Source organism: Perognathus longimembris, chromosome 1 (genome assembly GCF_023159225.1).
Source record: "Perognathus longimembris pacificus isolate PPM17 chromosome 1, ASM2315922v1, whole genome shotgun sequence".
Classification (NCBI taxonomy): domain Eukaryota; kingdom Metazoa; phylum Chordata; class Mammalia; order Rodentia; family Heteromyidae; genus Perognathus; species Perognathus longimembris.
This window is the reverse complement of record NC_063161.1, coordinates 151248781-151267844: the sequence shown is the minus strand read 5'-3', so window position 1 is coordinate 151267844 and position 19064 is coordinate 151248781. Positions and strand designations below refer to the sequence as shown.

Sequence of the window (19064 nt, the reverse complement as noted above, 5' to 3'; positions counted from 1 at the left end):
GTGAGGGCCTGTCCAACACCCCTCCCCCAGCCCGGCCACCGGCAGGTCCCTGCCACCAGCCAAGTCTCATCGGTACTTTCCTATCTCTGAACATACACAAAGCCAGGGCTCCTGCTCATTTCCCTTCCCTGCTAGAGGCAGAGGCCAGAAACCCTCTAGAGTCTGCTTCCACCACCAGAGAAACAAACCCCTCTGATCCATGGGGAGAATGACACTCAGCAGTCAGAAGGAAATGTCTGGAGGCCCAAAAGTGGCTTCTAGAGGCGGAGGGGGAGGGAAAGGGCAGAGTGGAGCTGCAGGGTTAGTGGAAGGATGTCGACAACTAGGTCTCCACCTCATACTCAGCCCTAAGGCTCTGAGTCCACCTGATTTCATCTATGATGGGGCCACCCCATCCTACCATCAGACCTCAATGGTGGTTCCCTGCCCTGGTGGTTCCCTGGTGGTTTCCTGCTCTGATTGGCTTGGAGCCTCAGTCCTCAGATCTTAGCTTCCTGCGAGCCACCAGCACCTGGTCCCAGATAGAAATTCTGCTCGGCTTGGTTGGTCTCTCTCCCCCTACTCCATCTTCCCTTCCCTCCCCTCCCTCCTGTGAGTTCTTTCAAGACTGAGACACAAAGCAGAACTCCTCACATTCTCACAAGGTGGGAGCTGGAAGTTGAAACTCAGATGTCAGCCTGACACATGGATGGTGCCTGGCCAGTCAGCTGAGCAGGAGGGCAAGTTCCTGTTCTCCCTGGGCCTTTATACTTGCCACTGGATTGTCAAGAGGCAGAAAGAGAGGAAGGTCATGTAGGACATTTCTAAGTGGGAGGGGGCAAGGTGGGTTCAAGAGAGAGAGGCGCCAGGCTAGAACATGATTAGGCATTTGTCCAACTCCCTCCCATTTTTCACCCAGAGATCTGTCTCTTCAATGAACCCTTCATTTTCAGCAACTGCTATTTGACAACTAAGAAAACAAGGTCATTTCAGGAAAGGAAGAGGAATAGGAGAAATCACAGGCTTTGAGACCCTCCAGGACTGAACTCCCAGCACACTCGCGTGCATGTGTGTGTATGCACACACACACACACCTGTACACAAACATGTCCTGACTCTACTTGAACTCTTGTGCCCATGTTTCTGCACACCAGGAACTCGCAACTTCCTGAGGAAGCCCTGGACATTGAGGCTCAGCCTCTCAATTGTGGGAAAAAGTCTTCCTCATTCTGGAGGAATGCCAGCCCATGCTTACTGCCTGCCTGCCTGCCTCCCTCCTTGGCCCTTGCTGACAAGAGTAGTGACATTTAGGGGTAACACACACCAGCACCCTGAAGGGTGGGAACTTGACCCTGGGGACCTGCTTAGATTCCACTGGTGTCATTTGCTCAAATCTCTCTGTGGCCAGGCTTTGGCATAGAGCCAGCCTTTGCGCTTTCAAGATAACGGGTTCCTGTAATGGGCCTGGTTACCGCTGAGCCCTACAGTAGCCCCCTCCTCCCTCCCACCCCATTGGGCACCCTCAGTGGGCAACTCAGGCCTCCCTAGGGCCCCTGCCCATTCTAAGGCAGGCTTCCTGGGGTGCCTCCCTTCCATGGGACAGGGGAGGAATCCTGACCTTCATCCCACCCACCACCCACCCCCATCCTCCAAGGCAATCCCCTGCATCAAGGAGCTTCCAGATGAGGCTTCTGTTACTGGAAGGAGAAGATACAGGGCCCGCCTCCCCCTCCAAGGAGCCCAGTCTCCAGCTAGGGAAAGGCAGAAACTCTCCCCTAAAACCACAAGAGCGGTGGCCCTGGATCTCTCTCCAGGGCTGCAAACCCTGCTCCTTCTTGGAAGTCCACTCACCTATCCCCTCTACCCAAGAGGTGTGGGGGTGGGGGGGAGCGGCTGTGAAGCCCCTGAAAAGGAAAAGTGGTTAAGGAGGTTAGCCAAGCAGTAGTAGCTAGGACAGAGAAATCAAGGTTGAGACAAACCTGCGTCCACTTAGGCTACTTTATAACCAGGACGCTGGGTAAACTGAGGCACGATGACCAAGAGATGGAAATGAGAGAGCCTGATTTTCTCTCTCCCTGCTCCCCAGGAGGACAGGGGTCTGGGGAGCATCGGGGGGTAATGGGGGTCAACGGAAGGAGGATCCTGGATCCCTGATACCCCGGGAACCAGGTGGTGAGGTGTTGGCGGGTGGGCCTAGGAACCTGGGGTTGGGGCGCGGGGCGGGGGGGGGGGGGGGGGAGTGTTTTGCCTACCCCTGGCGGGCCGGGTCCGGCTGCGGGAGCGGCTCCGCTGTCGCTGCAGCCGGGGTCGCCTCAGCAGCCGGTAGTAGTAGGAGGACCTCCCGATGCTCTTCCTGGCGCTGCCGCCCGCGGACATGCTGCCGCCCGCCGGGCACCGGGCCGGGCCTGGGCGCTCACTCGGGCCCCATCGGCCGCTCCGGACGACCCGGCGGGGGCACTCCACCCCGCGACTCCGTCCCCGCGCTCCCGGGACAGCCGCCGCCGAGGCCCAGACTGCCCCACAAAGTCGCTCAAACTCCGCCTCCCCGCTCCGGCCCGCCCCCGAGCCGAGCAGCCGGCTCCGCGGCTGGGGCCCTGGACCGGGAGGCTGGGCTGGCACCGGCCCGGAAAGTCAGTGCGGGAGAAATCCCGGCCTGGAGTCAGCGAGGGGAGGCGGCCCGGACCCCCGGCGGGACCCCAGGAGGGTCCTGGCCGCAACCCCGTGGCTCTCGGTGCCTGGCTCCAGGCGGCCGGGGAACCCCATCTCGCCTGCAGGTGGTGGGTGGTGCGCATCGCGCGCACTCCCGGAGGCCAGGTGGACACCCAGCCCGCAAACAGTTACTTTCAAACGGGGTCAGAAAAAAGGCTGCGACCCAGGACCTTTCCACCTCTCCCAAGCTGACAGCTCCAACACCCACACCCGGCCGGCCTGACAAGCCAGGAAGGACACTTGCCTAAAGTTGCCTTTTAAAGATTGCCCCATCTGATACAAATTGTATTTTTATAGTGAAGATTATGGTAACTCTTTCAAGCCAAAAACAAACGAACCAACAACAACAAAAAATAACTAAGGAATAGAATGAATGCACACTATGTATCCAACCCAAACATTTCGCCCCCTTTTTGCTCCCTCCCCAAATAAACCAGTGCAGATGTGGGAGTGTGCAGCAACCCTGGCAGACAAGAGCAATGCCTAACCCCAGTAAATGGCACTGGAAATGGGGACAGGAAACAGGCTGGGGAAAGGAACTGGCCTCTTGATGCCTTCACAGAGAAGGCTTCTCCAAGTCACTACTCCCCTACCTCGGGGAACGGGGCCATGGTCCACCCCCCTAGAGCACAATGGAAGCAAACCCAACCATTCCTTGCTGTTTGAAGCTCCCATAATTTAGCCCCATCAACCCCATCATCTAGCTTCATCTCCACTGCTCCCCCAATCCCTCATTGTCCTTCCTTAGCCTTTGTGGCCGCTTGCCCTCCTTTCTCTCCACGTGGCCAGCCATCGTCCACCACAGTAACCATTCTTGACCATCCTGGTCCCCTACCCACATACCACCTATTGTCCCATCACTATTTAACTGTGAAGGCAGTTCCTTATCTGACCTCTCTCTCCTCAAGTACAGAAGAGGAAACTGAGGCCCTGAAGGGGATCTGACTTGCCAGAAACCAGTGCTTTGAGTCTGGGGCTACGCACAGGCAACTTGGGATCAAGGAGGTAGGAACTGAGGCAGTCTCAGTGTCTTCTTTCAGAGCAGTTGGGAAGGTGGGGCCTGGGGTGGGGGAGGGGGAGTCTGGGCAGGAATCCAGGCCATGTTTTACTCCTCACAGGGGAAGCCCCCTCCTGAGCTCACAGTCAGTTGGGAGGGCCCCCAGGTCAGGAGGAGCCAGGATCACAGCTGGAAGCCAGGCACCATCCAGGGAGGGGGGCGGGGCAGGGTGGCCACGGAGGGTATTTCTCCACCAGACCCAGATGTGGAGTCCAAAGCCATCCACTCACTGCCCTTGTCCCTCTTCCCAGAACATGGCCAGTGCCATAGGAAGATGGGAAACTGCCATGCATGCCCACCAGGACTCCATGAACCTCCTGTGGATTAGCTTTGTCCCATCTCCCTTCCCACTGTACAAGTGGCCCAGGAGCCTACTGGGAGACCCCCCCAGAGGAAGAGCTTGCACAAGGCAGCTGCGAACCTTCTCAAAGCTGGTTTGCTTTTCTAGCCTAACCACTAGAACCCACCAGAGCAATACCCACAGAAGTGAAGATCAGAGCCACCCAGCCAGACCTTATTTGGCCAGGCCCACCAATTAAGAGAGCTCCCCGCCCCCCAGTGAGAACAACAACAAGAAATCCAGCTCCAAGGAGGCTTACACTTCATGTGGTCCAGTCTGCTTCCCAAAGAAGATACTCCCAGCCTAGCCAAGGAAGGAAGGCAAGCTCCCAGCTAACTTTCTTGAGAGAAGAGGTGGGGGGTGGGGGGTAATGTTTCTAGCCTGGTCCCCAACAGCTTTAAGTTTACTTGGAAAAACAGCTAGGAACTCAGGACCTCATCTGTAAACAGCTGGACTCCAAAGGTCTGGCCTGGTCTCTGCTTCAGCTTTCCACGTCCCAGTCTCCAAGGAGAGACTCTAGCACCAGACTATCTGCTGTACCACGGGTGAGGATCAGAGTAGCACTGAAGACCCCACTACCACCACCTCCATGCCAAACCCAGCATTTCTGCAAGGAGGCGGGGCGTGCCAGGTAGATTTGAGATTGGGGTGCTGAGAACAAAGGAGGCCAGACATTCCCTAAGTGAGAAGAGAAAGGGAGCCTGGCTCCCTCCCCTCCTCCTGGCCCAGACCCCTGGGCAAGCAGACAGGCAGGCAGGCAGGCAGGCAGGCAGCAGACAAAGGCCATTCCCAGAACCTCAGCAGAGCATCTGGAATCAATCCTGACTTGGAACTGCCGCCACCCCCACCTCCTCCCTGTGAGGAGGGACCTTGAGGCCTCCTCCTCCTCAGAGCTGGAGCAGTCTTCATCCTCCAGAGCCTAGGCTGAGATGGGGTAGGCACCTGAAAATGCCTCCAAGACCCCCCTTCCCCCCTCCCCATTACCACTGTTTCTGAGGATGACCCCAAAATACCCAGCGAGGATGCCTCACACCCAAGGAAGTCCTCCATGATTGCCTCCCACAAGAGAGTCTGGTGTTGGCCTCCCACCCTGTCTGTCTCCTTTCCAGAAGGCTCCTGCGAAGGCCAAACCCACACCCCCCCCACGTGCAGCTTTACACAGATGTCAACACTGACGCCCCCTGAAGTCACCCAGCTCCTTCAGCTGACATATTTCTGGGCTTTCCTCCATACATTTGATTCAATGGGTCTGGAAGGAGCCTGGAAAGGTGTAACCGTAGGAAGTGCCAGGCAGAGAAGGAGGAAGAGGCAGAGGACAAAGAGGAGGAAAAGGAAGAAGGAAGGAAGGGAGGGAGGGAGGGAGGGAGGGAGGGAGGGAGGGAGGGAGGGAGGGAAAGGAAGGAAGGAAAATTCATATAGAAAGAGACAGAAATAGGACAGAATAAAGTTCCTAAGGTCATAGGGCTTAAACTAGGAGACAGCATTTGAACCCAGAGCACTGGAAAGAACAAAAGTCTTCAAGTTGAGTAAGATTTAATGCCTAGATTGGGGATAGGGGAGAGAGGAAAACAAGAGTCTAGAACTTTCCCTAAGAGCCAGCTTTGTAAAGGGGCAGAAGGAGACTGTGGGGGGTGGGGGGAATCCTGACAGAGCAAACAGAGCCCATGAAGGACCTAAACAATGGGCGTCTGGAGGGGAGGATTAAGAAAGGTCAGGCTTCCTGTCTGGACGAGGGTGGGCTGCAGTGCAGGGGAAGTTCCAGGCCGGCAGCCCCTTACGCATCCACAGCCCAGGCCGGGCTGCACCTCAGGTCTTCAGAGCCCTGGACTGGTGAGAGCTGGGGAGCACACTCATGGCGGAGGTCACAGCCTCTGCCCCGGGAAGCAGCCTGTCTGGCAGACAATGACAACTTCCTGAATCCACCGGGGTTCATCCGGGAATGAAGCTGGACCAGAAGCTCAATCTTCACAGGGGAGATGGTGGAGGCTGCAGTGTGGCTTATCCCACACAGCACAGCGGCAGGCCCAGACAAGCCTCCTGAGGTCACACTCAGGACCAGAGGTCAGCTAGGCATCCGCTGCCTCTATCCCCATCCTGCCAAAGCCACTGACAAGTTTCATGACATCCCAGGCAGGGCTTGGGTGACCTTGGACTCACATTACTCTACCCCTTTCAACACAGACAGAACTGGGAGACCAGTCAAGCCTGGGTGTTTGAACACACACAGACAGAGCCTCGGGGAATGTGGATGCTGTTTGTTTCATTGTTGTTGTTGTTTTTTTTTAATAAATCAATGAATGGCACTGGGCTGGGGGTGGAGCCTGGAGAGAAGCCAAGGGTCTCACAAGGGAAGAAGGTGGCAGCCTCCTCGGCTCTGCCACAGACACTGTGATATCTCCGGGCCTCAGACTTCCACGGTGAGGTGAAATGGAAATGAGGCAGCTCTGCCCAGCCCCCTCCCTGAGTGCCCATCCACATCTAGAAATTTCCCATGCACCTCCAAACCATCACCCACGTGTCTCCCCCTCCTATTATTATCTAGGGGTGCAAACACGGATCCTGTAGCAATTCCAGTCTTCAAGGGGCTCCACGGCCCTTTCACCAGGCACTGAATGGTCAGGATGTGGTGGCATCGTCGCCTGAAGATGACGAAGCCGAGGCCAAGAGAGGCCATGATCCACTCAAGGTCACACATGGGGCTCCATCTGAGGACCCCAGAGCTACCCAGGCTGCCTCTCCCTTCCATGGCTTGGACCTGCCTTCCCCATGTGCCTGAATATGCTCACCCCAATCTGCGCGCACGCACGCACACACACACACGCACACACACACACACACGCACACACACACATACACACACACACACACAAAGCTCCAATCCTGTGGCCTAGGGGAGACGAGGATCCATTCTCCAGGCCCCAGCCCTATCTCCTTGCTCCCGCCTCCCCTAGCAGTCTGCCTGTCAGCCCAGATGGCCAGGCCGGGAGCTACTCTCACCCTGTACTTCCTCCCCCTGTCCTGACCCAGAAACACTGCCAAGCTGCAGGTGGGCCAGGGCCCCCAGCCAGGATCCCAGCCCCTCCCTTCTCCCCTGCCTGGCCTGGAGTTGAAGCTCAAGGTCTCAGCTTCTTCCTCCCAGTCCAGGGATGGGCACAGGCACAGATGGTGCCATACCCACTGGGCAGCCAGAGGGAGTGGCATATGGTCCCAGTATGAGGTCAGAGAGACCCCCTTCCCTTCAGTGGAAGGCTTGCCTGGTAATCTGAGAACCAGGTCATGACTGGCATTGGCTGGGGTTCCATGGGGGAGGGGCCTGGCTCCCTGCAGGAGCCCACAGGGAACATGGCTGAACCAGCCTGGTGGTCAGGCCCTAGGAAGCTCCATTTAGGTAAGGAGCTGAAAGGTGAAGGGACTGGTAGGGAGGAGCCAGCATTTAAACTGTATGACCCCAGTCAGCAGAAGAAGAGATCAGAGGAGGATATACTTAGACAGTGGTGGGCGCAACATGCATGTTTGGGGGACAATGGATAGTGCTGATTCTGGAACAAAGAATGAGGGGGGACGTGGGGGCAGGCTACAAGGGGTATATGAAGGATGGGAGCAACAATGGGGAGATGGATCTAAATGAAGGTGAGGTCCAGGCAGCCCCTCCTAGGGCTGAGGTGTCCGATCTGGGCTTGAAGCTTAGATCTGTCACTGTGTAACTGGGTAGCTTTGACTAAGCCACAATCCCTCTCTGATCCTCATTCAGAAGCTTTGAAAAGGCAGGTTCCATTAGACCCACCAGCAGGTGTGTCATTGAGTACACATGAACTACAGAGTTCCAAAGGCAGATTCAGGGCCCCACCTGCAAGCCCCCTAAATCCAGATCTTGGGAGATAGGTCCAAGAAATATAGTTTCTTAAATGACCTAGTTAGCAGTTTTCTTGGGATGCGGGTGGGGATGAGCTCTAGACCTAGCTAAATACCTTTTCAATCTCTGACCACCCCAGGGCCTTTGCACCTCATTTACACCAACCTTTCAGTTTCAGCTGATCATCAGTATCCCATCATTCAAATGTCATACACTCATAGGCCTTTCCTGGTCACCTATCTCAGTGACCTCTGTCTGATCTCCTCCTGCCTCCCCTTCCTCCAATATTAAAGAAGATGGGAACCTTGACTTTTGGCAACCCAATCTCTGCAGCATAGATAATAATGTCACTGTAAATGTCTAATGTGTGTGATAAGAGAAATCTTCATGCCTATAATCCTAGCTACTCAGGAGTATGAGATATGATGACTAAGATTCAAAGCCAGCCTGGGCAGGAAAGTCTGTGAGACTCTTTATTTCCAACTAACCAGCAAACAGCTGGAAGTGACACACACACACACACACACACACACACACACACACACACACACAGCATAATGAAACCCACCAAAAAACGTAAAAAGGAGAAGGAGAAGGAAGAGGAAGAAGAGAAGGAGAGGGAGAAGGGTTAAGAAAGAGTATTAGAGGGGCTGGGGATATGGCCTAGTGGCAAGAGTGCTTGCCTTGTATACATGAGGCCCTGGGTTCGATTCCCCAGCACCACATATACAGAAAACGGCCAGAAGTGGCGCTGTGGCTCAAGTGGCAGAGTGCTAGCCTTGAGCAAGAAGAAGCCAGGGACAGTGCTCAGGCCCTGAGTCCAAGGCCCAGGACTGGCAAAAAAAAAAAAAAAGAAAGAAAGAAAGAGTATTAGAGATAGGCTGGATTTGGTCAAAGTACATTCAATGGAAGTTGTAAATACCACAATGAAGTCCTTTCGTATAATTCATTTATGGTAACATACAATTTTTTCAGTCAAGGAACAATGCTGAAAGGAAAGCGTTGAGATTTTAAAAGGCTAAAGAGGCAAATTACCGAATCACAGCAAAATCTTATGGGGTAGAAACTGGGAGGGGGAGACGTGGGGGGACCAGGAGCAGGTGACTTTACGTCTTTACATTTGTGAACCTGGGCTTCCTTCCATTTGACAGGTGAGTGGCAGGTAGATGGGCATGGCTCAAGAGCAAAGCACCTGCCTAGCAAGCCTGAGTACCTGAGTTCAAAGATCAGTACAGCCAAACAACAACCCCATGTGGGTGGTGGGTGGAGGGTTTGAATGCCAGCCTGGGGCTGGTCAGGATGCCGAAGGGTACATGCCTGACTCTAGGCAGGAACAGCTCCAGAGTTGGTACTCAGTGAATGCATGGGTGAATTAATGTATGTCTTTACTTTGCTGCTTGCCCTGAAACAAACTTGCCGCCCATTCATAGCCCTGGCTCCCCTCCACACCCTCCACTCTTCCAGAGTCCTAAACTCTGACATTCAGAACTTCTGTGCTTTAGTCCAAAATGCAAGCAGGAGCCACAAAAGGTGCTAGAGCAGGGGCCGACATTGGCGAACCTGTGGTTCTATCCTGGGACATCCCACCTAATGCACTGAGGATGGAAATTCAATGTAGCTTCTGCTTCTTCTCCTTTGGAGAAAGAGAATAACATAGCCCTGCTTCCCACCCCACCCCCACTCTCTCTGTGTGTCTCTCTGTCTCTGTCTCTCTGTCTCTCTCTGTCTCTGTCTCTCTCTCTTTCTCCCCACCCCCCTATTTTGTCTGGAAATTCTACCAGAATCAGAGGGAGGAAGAAGGGCTGGGGCCCTGGAGTTTCTGTGCCTGCTCAAACAGGAAGTAGCCTGAAAGTTTGGGGCCAAGGAAAACAAGTTCAAGGTCATCCTGGAAATCTGCCGCCCCCATGGCTAGGGACTTGCTCACTATATGAAGGGGGGTAGGTCCAGACCACAGACACAGGCATATCAGGAAACATTCCTCTGGGATACCTTTGATGCTAGGGAGCTCCCTACACCACCAACTGGCCTCTGGCCTTTGGAAAAGTCTGAAAGTGGAGTTTTGTTTCATGCCTAGAATTTGCAGTAGGCCTTGAGCGATCTAGGGGTCAGCCCCGAGACCTTGAACCAGTGTCTCGGGGAGCTTAAGACCTGCCCATAGTTCAGAAGACATAGGCAAAGGTTCTGACAGGCAAGGGTCTAGTGCCACTAAGAGCCCAGGAGAGGCAGCCTGGGGTACAGTCTCCTGGACCCCACAACTTTCTCTTCCTCCCTGTAGCCTGTTGGGTCCCAGGAAACTGGAAGCTACTTTCAGAACTTTCTGGACTTGCCCTCTTCTATGGGCTTCCATGCAAAAGCAGGCTTGCCTTCCCTATCAGACCCACACTTCCACTTCCCAATGATGGGGTGGGTCCATGCCCAGCCTGAAGCCCTCAGCAGGGGCTGCCTAGAATGTCCACCCCTGCCAGGCACTGAGTTCTTGTCCCAGGCGTCACCCATCAGGCCTGAGCCCCAACCCAGAACTCACAGGCCACCCAAGAAAGCCCCTTGGGTGGTATGGCACAGTGTTCCAGTCTGCTAAGTGACTAGGCAAGCCTTGCCCAGTCCATCTAGGCTCCTGCTCCACCAAAGCAAAGAAGACAGCCCAGATTGAGGACAGTTTGTCCTCAGACTGAAGACACTTCGCAAGTGTATTCAAATGAGATGCTCAGGTAAATTCCAGGGGCTCACGATCATAATCCTAGTTACTCCGGACTTGGAGATCTGAAGATCACAGTTCAAAGCCAGCTTAAGACAGGAAAGTCTGGGCTGGGGATATGGCCTAGTGGCGAGAGAGCTTGCCTCGTATACATGAGGCCCTGGGTTCGATTCCCCAGCACCACATATACAGAAAACGGCCAGAAGGGGCACTGTGGCTCAAGTGGCAGAGTGCTAGCCTTGAGCAAGAAGAAGCCAGAGACAGTGCTCAGGCCCTGAGTCCAAGCCCCAGGACTGGCCAAAAAAAAAGGAAGCCAGGGACAGTGCTCAGGCCCTGAGTCCAAGGCCCAGGACTGGCCTAAAAAAAAGACAGGAAAGTCCATGAGATTCTTATCTCCAATTAATCACAGCAAAAGCTGGAAGTAGTGCTGTAGCTCAAGTGGTAGAGTGCTAGCCTTGAGCAAAAAGAAGCCAGGGACAGTACTCAGGCCCTGAATCCATGCCCCAGGACTGGCAACAAAAACAAAAACAAATAAATCTTTCATGTTTGCCAGGGCCCAAGAATCTGGGCCCACAAATGATTCTGAAGCAAGCCACCCACGGATCACAGTAGCCTTCCAGGTCTACCTGCTGCTCTCTGAAGCTCTGTCCTAAATCCTGTATGCCTCAGGCAGGCAGGGTGGAAAAACAATCCCACAGAAGGGCACAGAAGGCAAACTGAGGCAGTTTGCCCAGTTCCTGAGCCCCAGCGAAGCCCTCCATTTCCCTACATGTGGTCTAAAGTCTGGGACCCAGCGGGTCAGCCCAGGCCAGGCCACAGCCTTTGACTGGCAGCCTTTGTTCTGATCTCTGTGCCCTCTGACTTTACCCACTGATTAAAATATCTCCTTACAGTCCTGATAGGAATGGTGTCCCCTTACGGGGCTGAGAGGGACACAGTCAGATCTGAAGCAGCATTGCCAGCTCGGCCCAGTGCTCTGGCCACCCTCGGGGGTGAGACAAGACTGGCGCAAGGGAGGCTAGACAATTTTCACTTGCAGGGTTCAGACAGAGAAACCAAGGTCTGAGAAAGCAAAGCCCAAAAGGTCACCCAGGATCCCAATATTTTTAACCCAATGTGGTGCTCAGACTGTGCCAGGCAGTATTCACTCAGTGTGTCCTTATAATGACCTAAGTCTGGACACTAGGATGCTCCCTGTTTATGACAAGCACAAAGGTTAAGTGCCAGAGACCTGGATCCCACAGACTCCTGCTGGTACCTGTGCTGCCCCAAATCAAGGTGCAGAACACAGAACCACTGGTAGAAAGACATCCAGTTACACACCCAAGGCCCTGGCTTCTGTTTCCAGTGGTCAGTGGGGGTTGCCCTGCCCTACCTCACCCCTCCCCCTCGATACTCCCTACCCACCCCTCCTCATGGGGGAGCCTCCCTCCCCCATGTCTCTCCATAGGCCTCTCTCCCAGCACAAGGCCTGGAGCAGACTTCCTGGACTTGAATCTTGCCCTTTCCAACTTCCAGGTCTCTTTGCAGATATGCCCAATCTCTTAGCTTTGGGGACTCCCAGAGCTATGTACCCCATGTTCTCTCCCATAGCTAGTCCATTCTCCATTAAACAACCAGAGTGGGCATTTGAAAATGTCACCGACCTCTCCACAATCCTGGGGGCCTGCTGGCTTTTCTAGATCACCTCTCTCCTTAGACACCTGGCCTACTCCAGGACTCACTTCTTCCTTTCTAAAACAGCTGAGCCTTCCCTTTAACAAACTCCCTCCCCCGCCTCCTGCATCTTTTTTTTTTTTTTTCTCCAGGTTCCCGGTGCTGCTATTTCTCTGGAGAGCTCATTCAAGTGCAATGCTATACAGTCTGTCTCTCCTGGCACACTCTTCTCTCCCTAGCGGGTCAGGCCCCTGTCCTCCTGGCTCATGCCGGTAGCCCCGCCCAGGCACATAGTATTGGCCAATCAGAGGAGGGTGGGTGTCTTGGTTGAGTACACAGAAGAGTGCTGTTGGTAGGCTCACGGACTTTGAGCCTCTCAGCCCTTCTGTACCTGGCAGCACAACATTCCTGCAGTATCAGCAATGGGGCTGCTGCGGGAGAAGGAGATGGAGGCTAGAGGCCCTCCCCTTCCTCCCAGCAGGTCACTGCTGAGGACCCCTTATGCCCTTCTCACAGGGTCTAGTGCTTCTCAATGATTTATAGCCCAATAAATAAATTTCCTTTATTATCTTTCCCGGGCAGCCGTGCTGTCTTTCTGCCATTTAATAAAGCGCTTGGCTCACAAGGCCTTTGCCCAGGAGAAATCTCAGGTTTGGCTCCCATTCCAAGCAGGCCACAAGCCCGTGGGGAAGTCAAGGGCTCCTTTCGGCCCAAATCTAGAGCCAGGCCAGAACCCCATGCTGCTACTGCTGCTCCCCACCCCTGGGAGATGGGCCACATCCCCCAACCTCACAAGGTCTGAATGGACTGTGGATCCCTTCTCCCCAGGACTATCAGGTGACTTGTGTGAAGCTGTGAGAAGCAGCCTTGTAAACTCCCCAGTCCCGGGATGCGTCATTTTTGCCGGTTACCACAGTGAAATCAAGACATGAACATGCAAAGACCTGCAGGGAAGTCCTGGCAGCTCAGAGTAGAGGTGGAACAGGAGACCCAGGGGTCAGAACCATGCAGGGACACTGGGCAGGAGACGATGCCCCTCCTCACATCACAAGTGGCTTCCTTCATCTGCTACTAGATCCTACACCAGGCTCCCTGCCCCCCACGGCCCCCCACCCCAGGGCGTAGAGATTCACTAGGTGTCCTGAACCAGGCCTCCTCCTGCCTTCCAAGCCTGTTCTCCTTCCTCAGCCCACTCCTGAAAGTTTCTGCTTCCCCTTTCTCGTTTCCATGGCAACCACCGCTCCTCCTTTGCCTGTTTTCTTTTCAGTCACTTTGCCATCTTGTGCTACTGGAAGGATAAGAGCGGGTAAAGAGGGACATCTGGTCAGGAGAAAGAGGACAGTGAGGGACAAAGCTGGGGGTGCAGGCAGGGCACTGGTGCAGCCCCAGCTGGTGCCACCCCCCCCCCAAAGACTTCGGGACCAGGAACTGTCTTTGAGAGGGCTCTGTCACAGGTGCCTCTTCTGAGCAGACTCCTGCCAACCATGCTGGGATGACCATGGAAGGGCAAGCCTGGCTTTGCAAGCTGGCTGGGCCTATGGCAGCTTCCCACTAGCTTGTCCTCACCTGTAGGACACCTGGCACTCTCTACACCCTTCTCTCCCCAGAGCCTGGCTCTGAAGTCCCCCCATGGGAAGTCCCCCTGCCACCTTGCCCCCCCCCCCGATTCTCCCCCTCTGAGCTTGCAACTAGTATTTCTGCCCCTCCTGGTCCTGACTGCTCTTTCCTAGCAGCTCTTCTTCTCCCTGGAGGCAAAACCAATGCCCCCTGCACTCATCTCTATGTGCCCAGGGCTGGAACGCAGTAGGTCCATGGGAGGTGGCCCCAAGATGGCCAGATGGTCTAGGGCTCCAGTCTGTGTTCTGCCACCAATGAACCTCCAATCTTTCCCACATTTACTGTGTGTGCGTGTGTGTGCACGTGCACGCATGCACCTAGGCATTTCTCTGAGCCTTTCTACCCAAATCTGGCACTCTACCACTTGAGCCACACCTTCACTTCTGACATTTTTTTTTCTGGTTAATTGGAGTTAAGAGTCACATAGAGGGGCTGGGAATATGGCCTAGTGGTAGAGTGCTTGCTTCGTATACATGAAGCCCCTAGGTTCTATTCCTCAGTACCACATATATAGAAAAGGCCAGAAGTGGCACTGTGGCTCAAGTGGTAGAGTGCTAGCCTTGAGCAAAAAAAAGCCAGGGACAGTGCTCAGGTCCTGAGTTCAAGCGCCAGGACTGGCAAAAAAAAAAAAAAAGTCACATAGACGTTCCTGCCCAGGCTGGCTTTGAACTAGGATCCTCACATCTCAGCCTCCTAAGTAGCTAGGATTATAGGCATGAGCTACTGGCACCCAGTTTAACATTGACTCGAGAACTCCAGAGTTTCCAGAGGTGAATCTGACAGAAACCCCTTCCTCAGAGACCAGTGAAGACAAAAGTGAATCTGAGAGAGCTTGGGAACTTCTAAAGTGTTCTACCCAGCCAAGGATTATTTTTAGGCCTTGAATTAGCACCATCCAGAGAACAGCCCAAGGGCTGCCTTGACCCACAGGTCTCACGGCTCTCTTTCTCCACCTGCTGACCACCTACATCCACCAGCTCCAGAGCCAGGCTTGCCTCTCAAGCCCATCCACACCAGTCACCACCCTCTGCTTCCCCTTGCACACACATGCACACACACACATGCACATGCATATGCATACACAAACACACTAACACCGACAAGCAGGGCCCCATGTCTCTGATGGCGCCTGACATGGCCTGTCTTGATGGAAGGCTCCTATCCACAGAGAACAGCCCAGGCCTGGGGTGAGGTGGCAGCAAAGGAGCTATGTTCTCCCAGCCTAGCCGGGACTGGGGCTAGGCAGAACCTGGGGCAGGAAGCCACCATCCACTTCCTCTGAGACCCACCTGGACGCTGCCCTCGGGCTCTGGGTGGTCTCCTTCCTGTCTCATCAGTGCTGACAAGGAGCTCCCCTCCCCCATGCCCCACGCACGCCCAGCCCACGGTAGGCCCAGGCCCAGAGCTTGCAAGTAGCTCACCCAGGCTCTCTGCCTGCTAGGCTTGTGAGGATTTGGCGGGTCTCCTAGGGAACGCCCCCCCCCTGCATAGTTGAGGACCATGTCCCCCCTTCCATAGACTGGTAGAATCAGATAGCATTAGCAGGTCCAGAGAGATTTTTCTTTTCAGAATTAAGATGTGGGGCTGGGAGTATGGCATAGTGGCAAGAGTGCTTGCCTCGTATTCATGAAGCCCTGGGTTCGATTCCCCAGCACCCACATATATTGAAAAACTGCCAGAAGTGGCACTGTGGCTCAAGTGGCAGAGTGCTAGCCGTGAGCAAAAAGAAGCCAGGGACAGTGCTCAGGCCCTGAGTCCAAGCCCAGGACTGGCAAAAAAAAAAAAAATAGAGTTAACATGTGAAGTGTTAGAACAGAGACAGTAAAGGCAGGGCCAGCTCCCGGTAGCCATCCTTCTGCCTGGACGCTTCTCCTTCCATCCCTGCTCTGCTCCTATTTCAAGAACCCAGGATTCCAGCGGTCACCCAGAAGCTAGGCCTTTTCAGGGTCCCCTCTGGGGGACATGGGGAACCCTTGCAGGAAACTCCACACAATGTCCTAGGATGGTCTGGATATGTGTGCCTGAGAACTCCAACATCGTCCCTGTCCCCAGAGAACAGAGAGTGAAGTGGGCACAAGGGCTCCCACAGACAGGCAAGACAAGTGCCCAAGACAGAGGAAGCACAAGAGAGGCACTGACAGGGCAAGAGGAAATCAAGGAGGGCTTCCCAGAGGAGGTGGTACCTGGGCCAGGCCTTTGACTAGGATTTCAACAGGCAGTGGTAGGAGGTATGAGGCAGCAGCCTGAGCTATGTGACTAGACCATGGTAAGGGTCTGAACCTGAAGGATGCTGGCCTTTTCAGCCCGCAGGGCAGAATCTTCTAGAATGATCCAAATTGAGGCACTTTCCAGGCCAATTCCCGAGGTCAGATCCTGGGGTCACATCTGTTCTGGTCATTCCTGTCACGGGCAGGGGCCATAGAGTGCAATGAGGACAGAAAGGGGGATTGTTAGAGCCCACCTGGTCTTGAGCATCTCAGAGTTCCCCAAGCCTCCCATTCCAGGCTTTCACACAGTCCCATGGTCAGCCAGGAAGTTCTTCCCCCTATCTAACCTACATCTCTCTCTCGCTGAAATGTACACCCACCTTGCTTTGGAAACACAGGAACAAGAAAGCACAGGAGCTGAAATGCCGTCTCCGGGCCACTTGTTTGTAGCAGAGGTTGGGGGGTGGGGAGAGGCAGTGGGCAAAGACACAGCCCCTGCACTGACAAGAACAGACAAGGCCCTCTTTGTATGCGTGATTAATTTATAGGCCTGGGGAGGGCCAGGGGAATGGCCTCTCTCCCTGGGCCTGGGAGGTTTCCCTGACCCAATTTAGAAGCTGCTGCGTTTATTGTGTTGCTTATGTCAAAGCTTCTCGGTGAGGTCTCTATTCCTCCGCATGCTCATGAATTTTCTGGGGTTTTAATGGTACACAATCTGAGAACAATTTATTAAGAAGATGAATGCCCCCCACCCCCACGCCTCTTCCTCTCAAATACGTTCCTACCTGGTCTACAGCCCGTGGCAAACACAGTGATATTAAGCAGGAACCAATGTATTTGTTTCATCCTTGCTGGGGGGAGCGAGCGTGCGGGGGGGGGGGGGGGGGAGGACACTCAGGGACCAGAGCAGACCTCGCTGAATGAAGCATAGCTGGATGGAGGGGGTGAGATGAGGTAGCCAGGCCTTAGCCACTGAGGTCAGTTTCTGAACACCTGGTCTGTCCTCAGAAGGCAGCTTCAGAGGTCCCTGCCTGGGTGCTGATCTGACAGCTCCTCTCTTCTCCCAGCATCCTCTGCTCTGGTCCCATTAGGCCATGGAGGCCCCACCAGCCTGTTTTATGGTAGATAGCGCCCCCTCTGCCCCCACCATGCACACACAACCCATTGCGAATTTCCTCTGCATCAGACTGGGCTCTAAATGTCAAGTCTTAGCTCATGTGCACATCCCTGCAGGCCTAGGGCTGCGGTGGGTGTCTCAGATGAGGAAATAGACCTTAGGCAAAGAATCAATGTGCCTAAAGCCACGAAGCTAGAAACAGCAGAGCCATGATTCACAGCAACACAGTCCAGCCCAGAACCTGAGGTTTGGGTCTCCTGGACTTCCACTTCATCCCTCGGCTACAACTGCTCCCTCATCTGACCTTACAAGATACCCTCAGTTTAGGTTCAAGTCACAGCTGACCACCCAATTCCAGATCCAGTCTCTCTCTCATACACAGCCTTTTAAAAATTTTTTTTGCAGGTTCTGGGGCTTGAACTCCGCTCCTGGGCACTGTCTCTGAGCTCCTTCTTGCTCAAGGCTACTGCTCTACCACTTGAGTCACAGCACCCCTTCCAGCTTTCTCTGTGATTAATTGGAGCTAAGAGTCTCACAGACTTCCTGCCTGGGCTGGCTTCCAACCATGAGCCTCAGATCTCAGCCTCCCAAGCAGCTATGATTTACAAGGGTGAGCTGTCAGCGCCTGGCTAGTTGTGGGAATCTTGAGATAATGCTTTTGTTCTTCATACTTCAAAATGACACTAGTTATTAGATCGAGATATTGTTATTTAAGGTCCTAATAAAGAAGCATAGACATCACTGGATTATTTCTTTTAAGTATTTTGGTTACCATATTTCTCTGTAATTGGTTTCCTTTGTGATCCTTGACATTTTATTTTATGCATTTAAGGAGGTTTTTTTGTTGTTGTTAATTCTGGAAAGGGTCCTTGGCGTGAAGAATGGTGGAGGAGTTTCTCTAGGTTCAGGGAAGGGCCCTCACGGCTGAACACAGACGGGAGCGAGTGGTTGTGTGAGCTGCAGTGGACCCTGCTCGAGGGTATTTCCAGTACCTGGCTTCTCACAAGCAAAGACCTTGGGCCTGAGGTCTGGGGAAGGGGCGTGAGTCCAGCATCAGAGCAAGGGGGAAAGAAGGCTTGCATTGCTAGGGACCCGGGGCAGGGAGGAGACCCTAGCTCAGCAGCCACCGGATCGGGGATCCTGGGAAGGCTTCATGGAGACGGTGGCAGTGGGTTTGGGTGTTAAGAATCTCAAAGGAAGATGTGGGACCCAGCAGGCCAGGCAGAGGGATCAGAGCAGAGAGAGCAAGGGTGGGCTCCTGGGGACCCTGAGTCAGACAGAGCCCTGGCTGATAAGTGAGAACCCTTGAGGGCAATGACGCTGGGCTTGCGCTCGAACTCGGGTGCTGTGTGCTGGTTGTGTGCTTAACCTGAAAGCTTGTCTCCACGGCCAGCCTGGGTCACAGCACTGTGAATCACACCCGAGCAACTGCGCCTGGACGGCCCGGACCACCTCCCAGGAAACGTACTTTATGTCCTGGAAGAGCGGGGCTGACAGGGGATAAATTGTCCAGGAAGGCTGGAATGGGCTGCGGCTGTCTGCCAGGCGCCCGCCCAGCCACCTCACTGTCCCCAAAGCCACACGCCCTCTCTGGAGGGCGAAGGCATCATCAATTACCCGGGAAGAAAGGGCGCCATGAGGACGCGACTGAGCCGCACAGGGAGACGTGCTGTGCTCACATTTCTGCGCACAGCCTGGCTGTTCAAGCCCACCTCCCTGCCCTTGGCCTGTGGGCTTTCCTCTCCTGTGCCTGGGTCACCTTTGAACCTGGTGCGGGGAGGACTTGGCCTGGGATGCCTGACCACTACCCCCCACCTCCCTTTTTTTTTTTTTC

The 19064-nt window shown here is 54.4% G+C and overlaps 1 protein-coding gene and 1 long non-coding RNA gene across 8 annotated transcripts in view; one reads left to right on the top strand and one right to left on the bottom strand.

Annotated features, from left to right (window-relative positions):
* The window catches only part of LOC125348135, a 10162-nt gene extending 2359 nt beyond the window's left edge, over positions 1–7803 (top strand). Inside the window, exon 3 of the long non-coding RNA XR_007210304.1 lies at positions 6958–7803. This is a non-coding gene — a long non-coding RNA (uncharacterized LOC125348135). The remainder of the gene's footprint in view (positions 1–6957) is intronic.
* Positions 1–19064, bottom strand: part of LOC125348051 (DAB2 interacting protein) — a 168070-nt gene that overhangs the window by 108540 nt on the left and 40466 nt on the right. For 2 of the 7 annotated variants that reach the window (XM_048341023.1, XM_048341049.1), the window contains exon 1: positions 2232–3094. The exons of 3 other annotated variants lie outside the window; for them this stretch is intronic. In XM_048341023.1, coding sequence (XP_048196980.1) covers positions 2232–2355 — 124 coding nt within the window. In that variant the 5' untranslated portion in view covers positions 2356–3094. Of the gene's footprint in view, positions 1–2231; positions 3095–19064 lie in introns of those variants that run through there. 2 more of the 7 variants (XM_048340996.1, XM_048341012.1) reach the window with 1 other exon arrangement.